This window comes from Ranitomeya imitator, chromosome 8 (assembly GCF_032444005.1).
Source record: "Ranitomeya imitator isolate aRanImi1 chromosome 8, aRanImi1.pri, whole genome shotgun sequence".
NCBI lineage: Eukaryota > Metazoa > Chordata > Amphibia > Anura > Dendrobatidae > Ranitomeya > Ranitomeya imitator.
In genome coordinates, this window is record NC_091289.1 from 24,404,863 (window position 1) to 24,425,927 (window position 21,065).

At 45.5% G+C, this 21,065-nt stretch overlaps 1 protein-coding gene across 1 annotated transcript in view; it reads left to right on the forward strand.

The window, feature by feature from the left end:
- The window catches only part of ADAMTS9 (ADAM metallopeptidase with thrombospondin type 1 motif 9), a 228,456-nt gene that overhangs the window by 193,729 nt on the left and 13,662 nt on the right, over window positions 1-21,065 (forward strand). The window contains exons 30-31 of the mRNA XM_069736573.1: window positions 166-339; window positions 20,384-20,554. Coding sequence (XP_069592674.1) covers window positions 166-339; window positions 20,384-20,554 — 345 coding nt within the window. The remainder of the gene's footprint in view (window positions 1-165; window positions 340-20,383; window positions 20,555-21,065) is intronic.

A 21,065-nucleotide genomic window follows, 5' to 3' on the forward strand; every position in this document is an offset into this window, starting at 1 on the left:
AAAAAAAGGTTAAAAATAACTTAAAACGCCAAGAATGCAATTAAAAGTAATTGTTTTAGAGGTTTTATAATTACTAAAAAAAATTATTGAAATCTGGAAGTTAATATTAAATGTAAATATGTAATTATCTTAGACAATGACTTACACAATGTGTCTTCCTCCCAGTGCTCAGTAACGTGCGGCCGAGGGGTACAACACAGGACCATTCACTGCCAAGTGGGTACTCAGAAATTGTCCAGGGCATCCGAGTGCAATCTGTCTACGAGACCCACGTCAGAGCAAATTTGCCAAAGAGGGGATTGTCCAGTTTACACTTGGAAAGCAGAAGAATGGCAAGACGTAAGTAGGAGACCCGGGGGGTGGGCAGCTCCAGAATATTCAAAACGTACAAGATGCTCGTCCTGACGTGGGTCGGGATCACGTTACCCTTGTGAGGTGTAAGCTGGGGCTCGAGTGCGTTCGTGGATTTTTGTCAGGTTGCCAAAGTTTACACTCCGCAGGGATTCAGTCTGCCCCTGATACAAATCAGATGACTGATGGAGAATTTTTTATTTTTTTTTCCAAGTACGTCTGCCAAAAAAAAAAGGATAGCAAGTAAATACGCCTCTTATATTTACACACTGTATTGAAAAAAGTTACCTTCACGATTGCATTTTTTTTTCCAGATTGATACCCATAGATTAGAAAAACAAAGGGCCTCATGTAACAAAGCTGTCCGACAGAAAGGACGGCTCGGCTTTAATTTCCTAAATTGCTCCTGATGGCCGTCTAAAAAGCATCCTAAAATATGGAAAAAAAATCCAGTTTTTGCATAAATCCCACCTAAAGTTGAGAAAATCTATCCAAGATTAATTTCGCGCACATTTGCCCGAAATACTCACATAAATCCAACTCTCATCTGTCCTGCAGGTTCTCCGCTCCCTTGGGATGGGTCTTTGGATTTTCTGGTGGAGTCTGAACCTCATATGGGTGGGCAGGCTGTGACCTTCAACCTCACGCAGATATTTGGGGTGCGGGACACTTAATTGACATTATTGATGGTGGTCATGCTTCACGTGACCGTGTGAGGCTTAGTGCCAGAAGATCCGAAGACCCATCAAATAGCTGGATGGAGTGAGCGGAAGACCGGGTGGAAGTAGGAAAGTTGAGGGACGGGCCTGGAACAGTTGGGTATAATTTTTTTTTTATTTTGTAACCCATTTCCGGCCAAATGTCGACGAGGTTGATGCCATTTTGTTTGTTTCGTGCAAATGGAATCCAAAACTTTTGGGAAATTTGTGATGACTTTAATTCTTTACGGATTTACTCGCTCATCTCTAATCTGTCCCCTACTTTAGTCTGCCTGCTAAAATTTGACATGGAAAAGTGTGCAGAAGTCCCTTGTATCTTCATGCATTAGAGTTCCAGGGGATAGTATTGCGACGTCATGTCATGCTTCCTAGTGCATATTTACCCCTTGAAGCAATACTGCTAGGGAACTGTATGACCTTAATACAGTGACCGACGGGATATGGCATGGGCAGATTTCAAAGGAGACACAGACTCAACCTTTGTAAAGGTTACAGGCTTGTAGGGCATCCCTTACCCCCGTAGGGGTCAGTGCTTCCCGGTGACTTCCTCTGCATTGTGACGGCACTTCCTAATTAATCCAACATCAGACGCTGATTTCCTCCCGGAGATGCAGGTAATAAATCTAAGACTAGAGGTTCTTGTGGTTTTGCGTAATAAAAAAAAGCAAAAACACAAAAAGTGACAACTTAATTCTGAGACGAAAAAGAGGAGAGAAGGATCTGGGCTTGTTCCAGGAAGTGTGCGCAACAATGGTGAGGACTTAATTACCGTACGTTTCATACAGTTAAAGCAGGTGTTTTCCTACAAGTCGCATGCATATTGAGGACTAAGCTGTAGGACTGCCCTCCCCGTCAGCACCAGGGTAGTAGTACTGTCTCCTCTAGAGTTGTCAGGCACACGGCCGTCTTAAGGAGCTTTAATTACTCAATCTTCATGTGCCTCTGATTTTATACAGAGGTGGCATATAGAATCCATGAGATGAAGCAACATACTGGATGCTGCCACACTGAGGACGTGACCTACTGCTAAAGTCAGGGATTTATGTTTAGACTTGTAAGGGTTTTTCCTTCAATTTTATTATATTAAAAATAAATCTGAAATCTTGCAGTTATCACACTGGCCGCTAAGCCTTTTATTACACTTGTACGTCCTGATCTGTAAAGAAGACTTTCAGCAGTCTCATTATTATCGCAGTCAGGATTACAATAAACAGTAACACCTCTATATACACTAGATAACACAGGATCCACCATTCACAATAGGTGATGTCACAGCTCACCTCCTCCTCCTGTATAATGACTGATAACACCTCTATATACAGTAGATAACACAGGATCCACCATTCACAATAGGTGATGTCACAGCTCACCTCCTCCTCCTCCTGTACAATGACTGATAACACATCTATATACCGTAGATAACACAGGATCCACCATTCACAATAGGTGATGTCACAGCTCACCTCCTCCTCCTGTACAATGACTGATAACACCTCTATATACAGTAGATAACACAGAATTCACTATTCACAATAGGTGATGTCACAGCTCACCTCCTCCTCCTGTACAATTACTGATAACACCTCTATATACAGTAGATAACACAGGATCCACCACTCACAATAGATGTCACAGCTCACCTCCTCCTATACAATGACTGATAACGCCTCTATATACAGTAGATAACACAGGATCCACTATTCACAATAGGTGATGTCACAGCTCACCTCCTTCTCCTGTATAATGACTGATAACACCTCTATATACAGTAGATAACACAGGATCCATCATTCACAATAGGTGATGTCACAGCTCACGTCCTCTTCCTGTACAATGACTGATAACACCTCTATATACAGTAGATAACACAGGATCCATCATTCACAATAGGTGATGTCACAGCTCACTTCCTCCTCCTGTACAATGACTGATAACACCTCTTATCATGGATCACTTCTCCGTGGTGTCACTTATTTGTCACATGCCTGCTCTCACACGTGACTTGGGGTTGTGCCTGCAAGGGTTAATCTATCTCCCAACTCAGTCCAGCATTCATCCTCTGTCCTATGCTGTGTGTTATGATAAGGTAATTCAGTACCACAATGGACATAGAGGTCAGAGCACATACAGTGACCTGACAATAACCCAAAAACATAGAACGAGCTCTGAGACGTGGGAACTCTGCTGACCGCAATCCCTAATCCTCTCCAACCACACTAGAGGCAGCCGTGGATTGCGCCTAACGCTCCCTATGCAACTCGGCACAGCCTGAGAAACTAGCTAGCCTGAAGATAGAAAATAAGCCTACCTTGCCTCAGAGAAATACCCCAAAGGAAAAGGCAGCCCCCACATATAATGACTGTGAGTTAAGATGAAAAGACAAACGTAGAGATGAAATAGATTTAGCAAAGTGAGGCCCGACTTTCTGAACAGAGCGAGGATAGGAAAGGTAACTTTGCGGTCAACACAAAACCCTACAAAAACCACGCAAAGGGGGCAAAAAGACCCTCTGTACCGAACTAACGGCACGGAGGTACACCCTCTGCGTCCCAGAGCTTCCAGCAAGCAGGAAAAAACAAATAGACAAGCTGGACAGAAAAAACAGCAAACAAAATAGCAAAGCAGAACTTAGCTATGCAGAGCAGCAGGCCACAGGAACGATCCAGGAGGAAACAGGTCCAATACTAGAACAATGACTGGAGGCCAGGATCATAGCACTAGGTGGAGTTAAATAGAGCAGCACCTAACGACTTCACCACTCACCTGAGGAAGGAAACTCAGAAGCCGCAGTACCACTTTCCTCCACCAACGGAAGCTCACAGAGAGAATCAGCCGAAGTACCACTTGTGACCACAGAAGGGAGCTCTGCCACAGAATTCACAACAGTACCCCCCCTTGAGGAGGGGTCACCGAACTCTCACCAGAGCCCCCAGGACGACCAGGATGAGCCATATGAAAGGCACGAACAAGATCGGGAGCATGGACATCAGAGGCAAAGACCCAGGAATTATCTTCCTGAGCATAACCCTTCCACTTAACCAGATACTGGAGTTTCCGTCTTGAAACACGAGAATCCAAAATCTTTTCCACAATATACTCCAACTCCCCCTCCACCAAAACCGGGGCAGGAGGATCAACAGATGGAACCATAGGTGCCACATATCTCCGCAACAATGACCTATGGAATACGTTATGTATAGAAAAAGAATCTGGAAGGGTCAGACGAAAAGACACAGGATTAAGAACCTCAGAAATCCTATACGGACCAATGAAACGAGGTTTAAACTTAGGAGAGGAAACCTTCATAGGAATATGATGAGAAGATAACCAAACCAAATCCCCAACACGAAGTCGGGGACCCACACAGCGTCTGCGATTAGCGAAATGTTGAGCCTTCTCCTGGGACAAAGTTAAATTGTCCACTACATGAGTCCAAATCTGCTGCAACCTGTCCACCACAGTATACACACCAGGACAGTCCGAAGACTCAACCTGCCCTGAAGAGAAACGAGGATGGAACCCAGAGTTGCAGAAAAACGGTGAAACCAAGGTAGCCGAGCTGGCCCGATTATTAAGGGCGAACTCAGCCAACGGCAAAAAGGACACCCAATCATCCTGATCAGCAGAAACAAAACATCTCAAATATGTTTCCAAGGTCTGATTGGTTCGTTCAGTTTGGCCATTTGTCTGAGGATGGAAAGCCGAGGAAAAAGACAAATCAATGCCCATCCTAGCACAAAAGGCTCGCCAAAACCTCGAAACAAACTGGGAACCTCTGTCAGAAACGATATTCTCTGGAATGCCATGTAAACGAACCACATGCTGGAAGAACAATGGCACCAAATCAGAGGAGGAAGGTAATTTAGACAAGGGTACCAAATGGACCATCTTAGAGAAGCGATCACAGACCACCCAAATGACTGACATCTTTTGAGAGACGGGAAGATCTGAAATAAAATCCATAGAGATATGTGTCCAAGGCCTCTTCGGGACCGGCAAGGGCAAAAGCAACCCACTGGCACGAGAACAGCAGGGCTTAGCCCGAGCACAAATCCCACAGGACTGCACAAAAGAACGCACATCCCGCGACAGAGATGGCCACCAAAAGGATCTAGCCACTAACTCTCTGGTACCAAAGATTCCAGGATGACCAGCCAACACCGAACAATGAACCTCAGAGATAACTTTATTCGTCCACCAAGCAGGGACAAACAGTTTCTCCGCTGGGCAACGATCAGGTTTATTAGCCTGAAATTTTTGCAGCACCCGCCGCAAATGAGGGGAGATGGCAGACACAATTACTCCCTCTTTGAGGATACCCGCCGGCTCAGATAAACCCGGAGAGTCGGGCACAAAACTCCTAGACAGAGCATCCGCCTTCACATTTTTAGAGCCCGGAAGGTACAAAATCACAAAGTCAAAATGGGCAAAAAACAGCGACCAACGAGCCTGTCTAGGATTCAACCGCTTGGCAGACTCGAGATAAGTCAAGTTCTTATGATCAGTCAAGACCACCATGCGATGCTTAGCTCCTTCAAGCCAATGACGCCACTCCTCGAATGCCCACTTCATGGCCAGCAACTCTCGATTGCCCACATCATAATTTCGCTCAGCAGGCGAAAACTTCCTGGAAAAGAAGGCGCATGGTTTCATCACCGAGCAATCAGAACTTCTCTGCGACAAAACAGCCCCTGCTCCAATCTCAGAAGCATCAACCTCGACCTGGAATGGAAGCAAAACATCTGGTTGACACAACACAGGGGCAGAAGAAAAACGACGCTTCAACTCTTGAAAAGCTTCCACAGCAGCAGAAGACCAATTGACCACATCAGCACCCTTCTTGGTCAAATCGGTCAATGGTTTAGCAATACTAGAAAAATTGCAGATGAAGCGACGATAAAAATTAGCAAAGCCCAGGAACTTTTGCAGACTTTTCAGAGATGTCGGCTGAGTCCAATCATGGATGGCTTGGACCTTAACAGGGTCCATCTCGATAGTAGAAGGGGAAAAGATGAACCCCAAAAATGAAACCTTCTGAACACCAAAGAGACACTTTGATCCCTTCACAAACAAAGAATTAGCACGCAGGACCTGAAACACCGTTCTGACCTGCTTCACATGAGACTCCCAATCATCCGAGAAGATCAAAATGTCATCCAAGTACACAATCAGGAATTTATCCAGGTACTCTCGGAAGATGTCATGCATAAAGGACTGAAACACTGATGGAGCATTGGCAAGTCCGAATGGCATTACTAGATACTCAAAATGGCCCTCGGGCGTATTAAATGCAGTTTTCCATTCATCGCCTCGCTTAATACGCACAAGATTATACGCACCACGAAGATCTAGCTTGGTGAACCAACTAGCCCCCTTAATCCGAGCAAACAAATCAGATAACAACGGCAAGGGGTACTGAAATTTAACCGTGATCTTATTTAGAAGGCGTTAATCTATACAAGGTCTCAGCGAACCATCCTTCTTGGCTACAAAAAAGAACCCTGCTCCTAATGGCGACGATGACGGGCGAATATGCCCCTTCTCCAAGGACTCCTTCACATAACTCCGCATAGCGGCGTGCTCAGGCACAGATAAATTAAACAGTCGACCTTTTGGGAATTTACTACCAGGAATCAAATCGATAGCACAATCACAATCCCTATGCGGAGGTAGGGTATCGGACTTGGGCTCATCAAATACATCCCGGTAATCAGACAAGACCTCTGGAACCTCAGAAGGGGTGGATGACGAAATAGTCAGAAATGGGACATCACCATGTACCCCCTGACAACCCCAGCTGGACACAGACATGGATTTCCAATCTAATACTGGATTATGGACTTGTAGCCATGGCAACCCCAACACGACCACATCATGCAGATTATGCAACACCAGAAAGCGAATAACCTCCTGATGTGCAGGAGCCATGCACATGGTCAGCTGGGTCCAGTACTGAGGCTTATTCTTGGCCAAAGGCGTAGCATCAATTCCTCTCAATGGAATAGGACACTGCAAGGGCTCCAAGAAAAACCCACAACGCCTAGCATACTCCAAGTCCATCAAATTCAGGGCAGCGCCTGAATCCACAAATGCCATGACAGAATACGATGACAAAGAGCAGATCAAGGTAACGGACAGAAGAAATTTTGACTGTACCGTACCAATGGTGGCAGACCTAGCGAACCGCCTAGTGCGCTTAGGACAATCAGAGATAGCATGAGTGGAATCACCACAGTAGAAACACAGCCCATTCAGACGTCTGTGTTCTTGCCGTTCAACTCTGGTCAAAGTCCTATCGCACTGCATAGGCTCAGGTTTAAGCTCAGGTAATACCGCCAAATGGTGCACAGATTTACGCTCACGCAAGCGTCGACCGATCTGAATGGCCAAAGACATAGACTCATTCAGACCAGCAGGCATAGGAAATCCCACCATGACATCCTTAAGGGCTTCAGAGAGACCCTTTCTGAAAATAGCTGCGAGTGCACCTTCATTCCATTGAGTGAGTACGGACCACTTTATAAATTTCTGACAATATACCTCTATCTCATCCTGACCCTGACACAGAGCCAGCAAATTTTTCTCTGCCTGATCCACTGAATTAGGTTCATCGTACAGCAATCCGAGCGCCAGGAAAAACGCATCGATATTACTTAATGCAGGATCTCCTGACGCAAGAGAAAATGCCCAGTCCTGAGGGTCGCCACGTAAAAAAGAAATAATGATCCTAACTTGTTGAACTGGGTCACCAGAGGAGTGAGGTTTCAAAGCCAGAAATAGTTTACAATTATTTTTGAAACTCAGAAATTTAGTTCTATCTCCAAAAAACAAATCAGCATTAGGAATTCTTGGTTCTAACATAGAATTCTGAACCACAAAGTCTTGAATTTTTTGTACTCTTGCCGTGAGCTGATCCACACATGAAGACAGACCTTTAATGTCCATCGCTACACCTGTGTCCTGAACCACCCAAATGTCTAGGGGAAAAAAAAGGCAAAACACAGTGCAGAGAAAAAAAAATGGTCTCAGAACTTATTTTTTCCCTCTATTGAGAATCATTAGTACTTTCGGCCTCCAGTACTGTTATGATAAGGTAATTCAGTACCACAATGGACATAGAGGTCAGAGCACATACAGTGACCTGACAATAACCCAAAAACATAGAACGAGCTCTGAGACGTGGGAACTCTGCTGACCACAATCCCTAGTCCTCTCCAACCACACTAGAGGCAGCCGTGGATTGCGCCTAACGCTCCCTATGCAACTCGGCACAGCCTGAGAAACTAGCTAGCCTGAAGATAGAAAATAAGCCTACCTTGCCTCAGAGAAATACCCCAAAGGAAAAGGCAGCCCCCACATATAATGACTGTGAGTTAAGATGAAAAGACAAACGTAGAGATGAAATAGATTTAGCAAAGTGAGGCCCGACTTTCTGAACAGAGCGAGGATAGGAAAGGTAACTTTGCGGTCAACACAAAACCCTACAAAAACCACGCAAAGGGGGCAAAAAGACCCTCCGTACCGAATTAACGGCACGGAGGTACACCCTCTGCGTCCCAGAGCTTCCAGCAAGCAGGAAAAAACAAATAGACAAGCTGGACAGAAAAAACAGCAAACAAAATAGCAAAGCAGAACTTAGCTATGCAGAGCAGCAGGCCACAGGAACGATCCAGGAGGAAACAGGTCCAATACTAGAACATTGACTGGAGGCCAGGATCAAAGCACTAGGTGGAGTTAAATAGAGCAGCACCTAACGACTTCACCACTCACCTGAGGAAGGAAACTCAGAAGCCGCAGTACCACTTTCCTCCACCAACGGAAGCTCACAGAGAGAATCAGCCGAAGTACCACTTGTGACCACAGGAGGGAGCTCTGCCACAGAATTCACAACAGCTGTGGGAGCATAAATCACACACCGACCCAGGCCACACACCCGCTCATACGTGCTGCCACCACTCACCGAATACACGGGCGATGAGTCCCAGACTATTAATACTAGTAATGTCTATCACTCATAAAGCTCACACACCTTAGGCTATGGATTCTTTTAGAACATTCAAGGTTCAACTTGTTAAAGTTTTATACTTTAATAACAAAAGGTTCAATGCTTACAGTAAGAAAAAGGTATAAAAATGTGATAATAAAAAGACATACAACTTATGCAAAACAGTATAAAATAAAGAGGAGAACTTACAGAAATTATCTAACTGCTAGTTGCTTTCTCCTCCCTGAGGGTAGGACGAATGTAGATTGGATCACACCAGCTTCTCAGGCTGCCCCCATCACGTGAACACAATTCTATGTCTGCAGCCTAAATTTATAACTTTGGTCTGGAGGTCAGGTTTGTAGACCGGCCCCTCAGGTTAATATCATAATTGCTGGCTTTCTGATTGGCCACGGCCGCGCTACTAATGAATATATTATTTTTCTCTTGAGACACTTGTGAAAAGGTTCTCAGGAATAGATACCCTCAGGCCGCAATTAGCATCTCCCCTCCAAGACCTAGGAGGTGCCAAATGTTACCTTCTTCTTGGCCCTAGCTAGACCTCCTGGTGAGATATGGAGACATAATTTCTACTAGTCCCAAGGAAGTACCTATTAACACCTAGGTGCGACTTGCCTTCAGGACAGATGTTACATCATCACTAGTCACACATTTAACCCTAGACATATGTCACTACACACATATAGATATATATACACACACACATATTCCACCACACCTCCTTATGAACGTGCAAGGGGGTTGACTGATAGGTCAGCTCCTGAGCACGTATCTGGTTCTGCCCCATCTTGGCGAGAAAGGCCATCAGCATTGCCATAATCAACTCCCTTCTTGTGCTGAATTGTGAAATCATATTGCTGAAGTATCAAACTCCATCTAAGCAATTTCCCATTGTCCCCAACTACTCTGTTGAGCCAACTCAATGGGTTATGATCTGTGATCACGGTGAAGTTGTGCCCATAGTGGTATGGTTGCAGCTTCTGCAGAGCCCATACAATTGCCAAACATTCTTTTTCAATGGTGGCATAAGCCACTTCTATGGGCAGGAGTTTCCTGTTAAGGTACAGAATTGGGTGTTCCTCTCTTTGTTGGTTCACCTGGCTGAGAACTTCACCTAGCCCATAGGTGCTGGTATCTGTCTGCACTACAAACCGGCGAGTGAAATCTGGGGCCTGCAGGACGGGTGAACTAACCAATGCCGACTTTAGGGCAGAAAATGATTCCTCACACTGAGGACTCCAGGAGACAATTTTAGGAAGTCTCTTCCTGGTCAGATCAGTTAACGGTTTGGCCAGAGCACTGTAGTTTGGTACAAACCTTCTATTGTAGCCAGCCGTACCCAGGAAGGACATTACCTGCTTCTTGGTTCGTGAGGTACCCCAGGCGTCTACTGGATTCTCCCCCTTTGATCTGGTTTATGGGAGGAGGGTCAGGGGGCCACTTAATTTGATTAAGGACTGTTGGGAGGATGACCCCAAAACTACAGCAGAAGTCTCAGTGGTTGAATATGTACTGCGGCTCAGAGAGCGAATGCAAAAACTGAGCAATCTGGCCCATGAGAACGTGACCCAGGCCCAAATCAACCAGAATGTCTGGTATGACCGTAATGCCAGACTGAGGGCCTACGAGGAAGGGCAGAAGGTTTGGGTGTTGGTCCCTATGTTACAGAATAAATTGCAGGCTGCATGGGAGGGACCATATACTGTACATAAGCGGCTGAATGATGTTAATTATGTGGTGACACTAGATGAGCATGCAAAGCGTCAGAAAGTGTTTCATGTAAATATGTCGAAGGCTCATCATGCCAGGTAGGCCTGTGTCTTACCTGTCTGTAGACTGCCTGAAGAGGGGGAGGCTGATCTGTTACTGGATGTGAGGGCCGGGACTCAGTACATGGAGTCCCGTTGGTTCGATCCCACCGCTGCCACCAATTGTCACAGATCCCTTCTCCGTGCCGTGCTGTCACTTATTTGTCACGTGCCTGCTCTCACACGTGACTTGGGGTTGGGCCTGCAAGGGTTAATCTATCTCCCCACTCTGTCAGGCATTCAACCTCTGTCATATGCTGTAATGGGAGCATAAATCACACACCGACCCAGGCCCCACACCCGCTCATACGTGCTGCCACCACTCACCGAATACACGGGCGATGAGTCCCAGACTATTAATACTAGTAATGTCTATCACTCATAAGGCTCACACACCTTAGGCTATGGATTCTTTTAGAACATTCAAGGTTCAACTTGTTAAAGTTTTATACTTTAATAACAAAAGGTTCAATGCTTACAATAAGAAAAAGGTATAAAAATATGATAATAAAAAGACATACAACTTATGCAAAACCATATAAAATAAAGAGGAGAACTTACAGAAATTATCTAACTGGTAGTTGCTTTCTGCTCCCTGAGGTTAGGACGAATGTAGATTGGATCACACCAGCTTCTCAGGCTGCCCCCATCATGTGAACACAATTCTCTGTCTGCAGCCTAAATTTATAACTTTGGTCTGGAGGTCAGGTTTCTAGACTGGCCCCTCAGGTTAATATCATAATTGCTGGCTTTCTAATTGGCCACGGCCGCACTACTAATGAATATATTATTTTTCTCTTAAGACACTTGTTCTCAGGAATAGATACCCTAAGGCCGCAATTAGCATCTCCCCTCCAAGACCTAGGAGGTGCCAAATGTTACCTTCTTCTTGGCCCTAGCTAGACCTCCTGGTGAGATATGGAGACATAATTTCTACTAGTCCCAAGGAAGTACCTATTAACACCTAGGTGCGACTTGCCTTCAGGACAGATGTTACATCATCACTAGTCACACATATAACCCTAGACATATGTCACTACACACATATAGATATATATATACACACTAGATGGTGGCCCGATTCTAACGCATCGGGTATTCTAGAATATTCATGTCCACGTAGTATATTGCCCAGCCCACGTAATATATTGCCCAGCCACATAGTATATTGCCCAGACACATGGTATATTTCCCAGCGACGTAGTATATTGCCCAGCCACGTGGTATATTGCCCAGCCACGTAGTATATAGCCCAGCCACGTAGTATATTGCCCAGCCACGTAGTATATTGTCCAGCCACGTAGTATATTGTCCAGCGACGTAGTATATTGCCCAGTGACATAGTATATTGCCCAGTAGTATACAGCACAGAGCCACGTAGTATATTGCACAGCGACGTAGTATACAGCACAGAGCCACGTAGTATTTTGCACAGCGACGTAGTATACAGCACAGAGCCACGTAGTATATTGCCCAGTGACGCAGTATATTGCCCAGCCACGTAGTATATTGTCCAGTGACGTAGTATATTACCCAGCCACGTATGTCACAGGTTAAAAAATAAACATACTCACCTAACGATCCGAGGGCCCCTTGTAGTTTAACATACTCACCATTCTCGTCGCTGCTCCTCAGCGTCCCGTCTCTCTGCCTCCTTGGATCCAACAGCGCTGTGCCAATGGGCGCGCGGCTGCCGCCATCTTCCGTTCCCAGGATACATTGCGAAATTACCCAGATGACTTAGCGGTCTTGCGAGACCGCTAGGTCTTCTGGGTAATTTCGCAATGCATCGCTGGGAAAGGAAGATGACGGCAGGCGCGAGCGGCTCAGCGGACAACGGAGGGTGAGTATAGCAGGTTTTTTGTTTTTTTAATTATTTTTAACATTACATTTTTTTACTATTGATGCCGCATAGGCAGCGTCAATAGTAAAAAGTTGGGGAAACACAGGGTTAATAGCGGCGGTAACGGAGTGCGTTACCCGCGGCATAACGTGGTCCGTTACCGCCGGCATTAACCCTGTGTTAACGGTGACCGGAGGGGAGTATGGAGCGGGCACCGGGCACAGTGACTGCGGGGAGCGGAGCGCCAGGGACACTGACTGCGGGGAGCGGACCGCCGGGGACACTGACTGCGGGGAGCGGACCGCCGGGGACACTGACTGCGGGGATCGGGGAGTATGGAGCGGAGCGCCGGGAACACTGACTGCGGGGAGTAAGGAGCGGCCATTTTCTTCCGGACTGTGCCCGTCGCTGATTGGTCGCGGCAGCCATGACAGGCAGCTGGCGAGACCAATCAGCGAATGAATAACCGTGACAGACAGACAGAAGTGACCCTTAGACAATTATTATACACATATTCCACCACACCTCTATATACAGTAGATAAAACAGGATCCACCATTCACAATAGATGATGTCACAGCTCACCTCCTCCTCCTGTACAATGACTGATAACACCTCTATATACAGTAGATAACACAGTATCCACCATTCACAATAGGTGATGTCACAGATCACCTCCTCCTCTTGAACAATGACTGATAACACCTCTATATACAGTAGATAACACAGGATCCACCATTCACAATAGATGATGTCACAGCTCACCTCCTCCTCCTGTACAATGACTGATAGCACCTTTATATACTGTAGATAACAAAGGATCCACCATTCACAATAGGTGAGGTCACAGCTCACCTCCTCCTCCTGTACAATGACTGATAACACCTCTATATACAGTAGATAACACAGGATCCACCATTCACAATAGATGATGTCACAGCTCACCTCCTCCTCCTGTACAATGACTGATAACACCTCTATATACAGTAGATAACACAGGATCCACCATTCACAATAGATGTCACAGCTCACCTCCTCCTCCTGTACAATGACTGATAACACCTCTATATACAGTAGATAACACAGGATCCACCATTCACAATAGGTGATATCACAGCTCACCTCCTCCTCCTGTACAATGACTGATAACACCTCTATATACAGTAGATAACACAGGATCCACCATTTACTCAATTTTTGCTGCGTATTTGCTCCATTTGTTTCTGCGTATTTGCTTCATTTTTTGCTCCATTTTTGCTGCGTATTTTCTCCATTTTTGCTGTGTTTTCTGCTACATTTTTATTCTCTCTTGCGCATGCTGATAACGTTTAGTGTCCTTTCCCAGAAATAAAAATAATGCAACTTCCTTAGGTTTTTGCACCAGAAGTGACTTGCTGCAGTTTTCAGTTTTCCGATTCGGTCAGGAAAATACCCAACGTGTGCAGGAGATTTCTGAAATCTCATTACTTTTGCTGGTACTGTAAAACGCAGCTTAAAATTTGCATTAAAAAATCGCAGCAAGAATGCAACGTGTGAACAAAGCCTAATATAGATACAAAAATGAAGGCGTGTGCTCGGAGTCCCAAACCTTGTGCAGTGGACAGGCGGTCTGCAGCACGGAGTCGCGCCTCCCATGTTATGCTGGGTCATTCTCTGACTGCAGGGGGTGACCTCGGTAACACACGCTTTCCGGGACCCCCAGCCAACAAATTCCCGGTTCACAGGAACCCTCATGAGTAGAATGGCCTAACTCATAACGTCCTGTTAGCTAGTCGTAAATCAGGATTATGAGCCAAACAAGCTCTTGGGCCACCATCCTGGAAGTAATAGGGAGCAGAAAACTGCACAGGAACTTTCTCCATTGTTGTAAAAGGAGATTGAATGTGCAAAGATGTTCTGGCTGATACTAACCACATAATATATCACATAATGTGCGACCTGCCTACAGGGCCGGGAAAGCTGCTATGACATTTTTTTCCTTAAATGCATGTAATAATTCTAGCAATTGGTTTTCATTAAGAATTGTGCACCCTTCTCCTTCAATTGCTTCCGTGTTGCACTGTCTATCGTTGGCTGCAGAATGAGTTAAGGGGAAACCCATCAGTGAGCTCTCGGTGGGAGAGTTTATTACTCTTATATCTGTCTTTTTCTGAGCTCCTCTCGGCCGATTTATGACCACAGACCACATCATAGCTGAATGGATAGGCACGGAAATAGTCACGAAAGACTAGATCTTGATTAAACGCTCGGGCAAACGAACGCTCCCACGTGTGGCAGAGATATCCGAGATGGCCGTCAGACGAATGTCTAATGTCGCAGTCTCTTATGCCCAGGGGCTGCCGTATGTGAGGTGTGTAAGCGTCGGGCTCAGATTCCTACACACCCCCAAATGAAAATGGCTAAAGTAAAAAATTAATAAATAAAAATTAATGTTGTCCATTTAATTTTGCATTAATAATTGATTATATGATCAATAATTATTAATGCAAAATAAAAAAAATTGCGGCCCCTTCCCTTTAAAGGGGTGGTCCAGTCTTGGAGTGACCTCACAGCTCTCTCACATTCTCCAGTATCGGCTCCGTTTTGGATTTCTGTGATTTAGATATATGCAGTCGCATGCCGACTAGACTGTATTCAGACTCGCCCAATGCAAGCAACTGAGCGAGGTCAGACACGTCTAGTGGGAATGTGGCCGGGAGTATGCATATTACTGCTTGCTGCTGGCGCTGGCACAGGAGAATCCTGTGCAAAGGGCTGCAGACCTGTACCCCAAGGCCGGACTATCCCTTTAAGGCCCCATACACTTTAGACGGCCAGCTGTATGTCCGACAGCCATCTTGGAGATCTCTCCCATATGGGCTGTTATATGCTACGTGGGCTGTGCTATATACTACGTGGCTGTTATATGCTACGTGGGCTGTGCTATATACTACGTGGCTGTGCTATTTACTACGTGGCTGTGTTACATGCTACGTGGGCTGTGCTATATACTACGTGGCTGTGCTATATATTACGTGGCTGTTATATGCTACGTGGGCTGTGCTATATACTACGTGGCTGTGCTATATACTACGTGGCTGTGTTACATGCTACGTGGGCTGTGCTATATACTACGTGGCTGTGCTATATACTACGTGGCTGTGCTATATACTACGTGGCTTTGCTATATACTATGTGGGCGGTGCTATATACTAAGTGGCTGTGTTATATGCTACGTGGCTTTGCTATATACTACGTGGGCTGTGTTATATACTACATGGCTGTGTTATGCCACGTGGCTTTGCTATATACTACGTGGGCTGTGTTATATACTACATGGCTGTGTTTATATGCGATCATGAATCGTGGTATGTGTTAAAAGGGGGTCCACTGAGACTCTTTCGCCCGGGGCCCTCAAAAACCTGGAGCCGGCCTTGTCTCCCACACACAGGAGCTCTCGTTTGGTCGAGCTCTCCGAGAAAGTGACCAACAGACATCTCTGCCGGTGGCTCATCTCAGGAAGACCCGAATGATCAGCAGTCCGAGATCCGATATCCCTGATTGACGTCTCCTCCAACAATCCCACGGTCGGTGCCCTCATACACGCTGAACCCATCGATATCGACATTAGTTTTAATATGTCAGGGTGGAGAACAGCTACAAAACGTGGGAGACATTGTGGAGGACCCAGCATCCTTGGGAGTCCATTTATTTCAGCAGACATCATGCATTACATTATTTCGCCTGTGGGGGCGCTGCAGGAAGATAGAACACAGCGGCAGAGACAGATGATCGCTGGAGATAATCCCACAAGGTGAATTTTGAATGGAAACTTATTATTATTTCCAACTTTGTACAATCCTGAGCTTATTTGAAGGTCCAGGTGATTGTGAGGTCGGACCAGAAACATCATTGCACTGTTGGCCCAATCTGTGCCCCCTCTGATGCTGCTGCAGGGCGCATCTTAGCCTGCTCATAACTGTAGTCGCTGCTGACGTGTCCTCGTGACCGGTGGCTGCTGGAAAGGCTGACTTTGCTGTCATTGGGTCTTTTTTTGTGGGTTATGACATCTTGTCATTAAACCACCTGCATTAAGACCCATGGTCTCATAGCATTGCTCCACATCCTTCTTCATCCCCCTAAGGAACTCATTTCTTTTTTTGCCATCACTAAAACACAAAGCAGAGTTTGCCATCTAGTGGCCAATAATATGAACTGCAGATGTGTGTATATAAAGTATCTATGAAATTAATAATCTGATGCTTAGATGATGTGTTCTTCCCACTAGTGGGTCAGATTTGCACTAGTCAGAAAATAAAAGTATATATAATTGTAAAATTATTATGTGCAACTGCTGAAATTACAAATACAGTTATTGGATCCACTTCTGGCTTTGGCGTAAAAAAAACAACAAAAACCTGCAGGTGTTATTAAAAACTGTGTTCATTTGGGCAGAAAACTAAAAACCAACAAACTTTGGACTATAAGTACAATATGGTGGCTCAGTGGTTAGTAGGTGGCTCAGTGGTTAGTAGGTGGCTCAGTGGCTAGTAGGTGGCTCAGTGGTTAGTAGGTGGCTCAGTGGTTAGTAGGTGGCTCAGTGGCTAGTAGGTGGCTCAGTGGTTAGTAGGTGGCTCAGTGGTTAGTAGGTGGCTCAGTGGCTAGTAGGTGGCTCAGTGGCTAGTAGGTGGCTCAGTGGCTAGTAGGTGGCTCAGTGGTTAGTAGGTGGCTCAGTGGTTAGTAGGTGGCTCAGTGGTTAGTAGGTGGCTCAGTGGCTAGTAGGTGGCTCAGTGGCTAGTAGGTGGCTCAGTGGCTAGTAGGTGGCTCAGTGGCTAGTAGGTGGCTCAGTGGCTAGTAGGTGGCTCAGTGGCTAGTAGGTGGCTCAGTGGTTAGTAGGTGGCTCAGTGGTTACACCCCCGGAAGAAGGCATCGCGCCGAAACGCGCGTAGGGGCTTGTCGGCAGTGTGTTTTCCCAGCAGGTATTGTTACGCTTTTTATTTCTATATGGGCTCACTCCTCCTGTCTTTCATATGAAGCACAGCGTTACCGTGTATGCCCAGTGGTACTTGGCACTTGCCTCTTTATACACATGTTATTGGGTTTAGCTTATTTATGTTGGAGTTAGTGTATACCCATTTGTCGTACTATATATTACTGCCTGCTGGTCTCCACATTGTCTGTTTGGTGACCATTTGTCATTCCCTGGACTCCCTTGTTGTTGTTTTTATGCTATTTGTAATGTACATTTAATAAAGTTTGTTTCCTTTTACTGGTTCGTTGTAGTGCTATCTTTTCTAGGTTTTCCATTTACTTTTGGTTGCACTGAACCTTCTAGATATCTGAGCACCCGTGGTATTATACATAAGGGGTGTATATATGGTCTGGTGTTTTTTGGTTTTGTTAGCGCTACGGAATATGATGGCGCTATATAAAGAAAAGCATAATAGATACACTCTCATGACTATTCTGCATCGTCTCTGCCACAAGTCACAATCCATAGTCACAATAGGTCAGAGGCAAGCGATGCACGGGTTGCAGCTGTCTAACAGCCATGAATCATGAAGCCGCAGGGTCTCGTATATATTATTCAAGCATGCTCAGATAACACCTTATCCCATCACGTTCGCTGATCACTACGGGGAAGCCATTGAACAATGGCAGGAGCAAGGCAGGTTTGCATGAGACGGAAAGAAGGTTCCTGCACCTGTAATGCTGGCAGAATGCTGGAAAGGAAAAAAAATGTATGGCAAATTACAAAGCAAATAATCTGGACATATTAGAATGAAATATTCACTACCAAAAGCAGTTTCATCTTGTGGGGGATGAGGACAGCAAGACCATTCTTTTCTACAGGTAGTAAATCCCCAAATATCACTGTAATGTCCAGGGCCCGGGTGCGATAGTTACGCCCCTGCTGTCTAGTACATATATGGACATCTTTCGGATGATCCTACCTTTTCTGGTAGTTAGTATTTCCCTATGTGTGGCCCCAGATGACATAATGGTCTGATTTATTATGGGAAGATGGCTGCATTAGGACACAGTGTTCTTCTTCTAATTGACGGCTGGGGGGGGGGGCTGTTCATCCTGTCAATGAAGTTTTGGATGGTAGGAAATTTCCGCCATATAATAGGGCGCAGGCGTGGATAATGGCGCTATAACATTGCTCTCCGCTTTTACTGCCGCACATGTGGAATTCATTGCCAGTGGTACAGGTAGAACAATCTAATGTCAGGGCGGTGCCATAGTGACACACGCTGGACAGTAGTGGAACTGCAGGGCACCATTGGATCAGTAGAGGGTGGATGTAGAGGAATGGGGTCACACTCCAATCACCCAGGACTGACGCGATTTGTCCTCCTAGTTCCTCATCGTGATCAATTGGGCTAAACCAGCACTTCAGGAATATGATACAGTAGTAGAGAGGATCAGATCGGCCGCTGCCAGTCCTACAATCAGCTCCTCTGCCCTCTATCATCTTACCTCCAGGCCTCAGGCGCTGCTCATCTTCACTAGGCACAGCATTAAGAAGGATTTTCCACCTTTGGAGACTTTTTTAAATTAACTTAATTACTTGTATTTGGAGCTTAAAATCATTTCTGCCGTTGGGTCTCTTTACACATTTTGTACCTCTTTGTTTCGATGCAAGTCGCCACTTTGATGTGGGCGGTCTCCGAGCGAGCTCACTGATGGATTCTCTCATTTAAAAGGAATCCGTCAGTATATTTTTGCTATATAATCTGAGAGCAGCATGATGTAGGGGCAGAGACCCTGATTCCAGCGATGTGTCACTTGCTGGTCTGCTTTCTGTCATTTCGATGTAATCACTGTTTTTCTTTAGTAAATCTAGCAGAGCTCTGAATGCTGAGCTCTGTATATCCCTGCCCACACCACTGATTGGCTGCTTTCTGTGTACACTGTGCATAGGCAGAAAGCTGCTAATCAGTAGTGAGGGTGGGATGAAACATAGAGCAGGGGGAGTAATGGGACCACACTTTGTATAAAATCCACCCAGACTACATGGCATCAGGTTTACTAGTCCTTTAGTGATAATCTCCTGCTGATAAAACACTGATTTTATTGAAACAGCAACACACAGCCTAGTAAGTGATACATCACTGGAATCAAAATCTCTGCTCCTGCATCAAGCTGCTTTCAAATTACAGTACATTGCAAAAACCTGCTGACAGCTTATATGAGAAACATGGAGGACAGAGGAGGCGATCAGAGGATCGGGGGCGGTGGGAGAGGTAATGGGAGCACTGGCCAGAGGAAAGTAGAAGGTTTTTTTTAACCATTTCTTGGCTTTCAGAATCCAGCAAAATTGTATCTGGATTGTGCAGAAATCAGATCATGGAAAGAAACTGATTCCAAATCATTCAGGATATTTGTCAACAATCTGATTTACTAAGAATCAATTTATTCATCTCTGTTAGAAAGTAATTGATGATCTGAGCGTCGGCGACACTGACATAAGAGGAGAAGAAATCTCAGGGGTTAATATATGCATTATGCATTGTGCGGTTCACACTGGCGCCCCCCTGTGGACTTTGTATGACTCATCATCATGAGCAAATTTTTATTTCCTTTTTTTAAGTCTCGATAACTCCCCTTGGTGTCTATCACATAATCATTTAGTAGTTATTTTGATTTCCAGATGTTTTATTTTGTTTTGCAGTGCAGCAAAACTTGCGATGAAGGATTCCGCTACCGCAAAGTGTTCTGCGCCAGTGAAGAGAAGAAGGAAGTCCCGGCCTTACATTGTGATGACACTGACCGGCCGTCTGACGTGGACAGCTGCAACCTACAGTCCTGTGAATACATCTGGATAACCGGGGAGTGGTCTCAGGTACTAGCAGGGGCATCACTTAAAGGGAACCTATCGCATTAAACACGACGTCTAGTCTGGGGGCAGCATGTTACAGAGCAGGAGGAGCTGAACAGATCGAGATAATAATAATAATATATATATCTGTGGGGGGGAAATGGTCTGACTATTAATTTAAGCATTTAAACTTACTCCTTCTTCTGGTGGTAGGAGTCCAGTAGGCGGTGTTACTTAGTCCAGTAGGTGGCGCTACTTAGTCCAATAGGTGGTGCTACTTAGTCCAGTAGGCGATGCTACTTAGTTCAGTAGGTGGTGCTACTTAGTCCAGTAGGCGATGCTACTTAGTCCAGTAAGCGGTGCTACTTAGTCCAGTAGGCGATGCTACTTAGTCCAGTAGGCGGTGCTACTTAGTCCAGTAGGCGGTGCTACTTAGTCCAGTAGGCGGTGCTACTTAGTCCAGTAGGCGGTGCTACTTAGTCCAGTAGGCAGTGCTACTTAGTCCAGTAGGCAGTGCTACTTAGTCCAGTAGGGG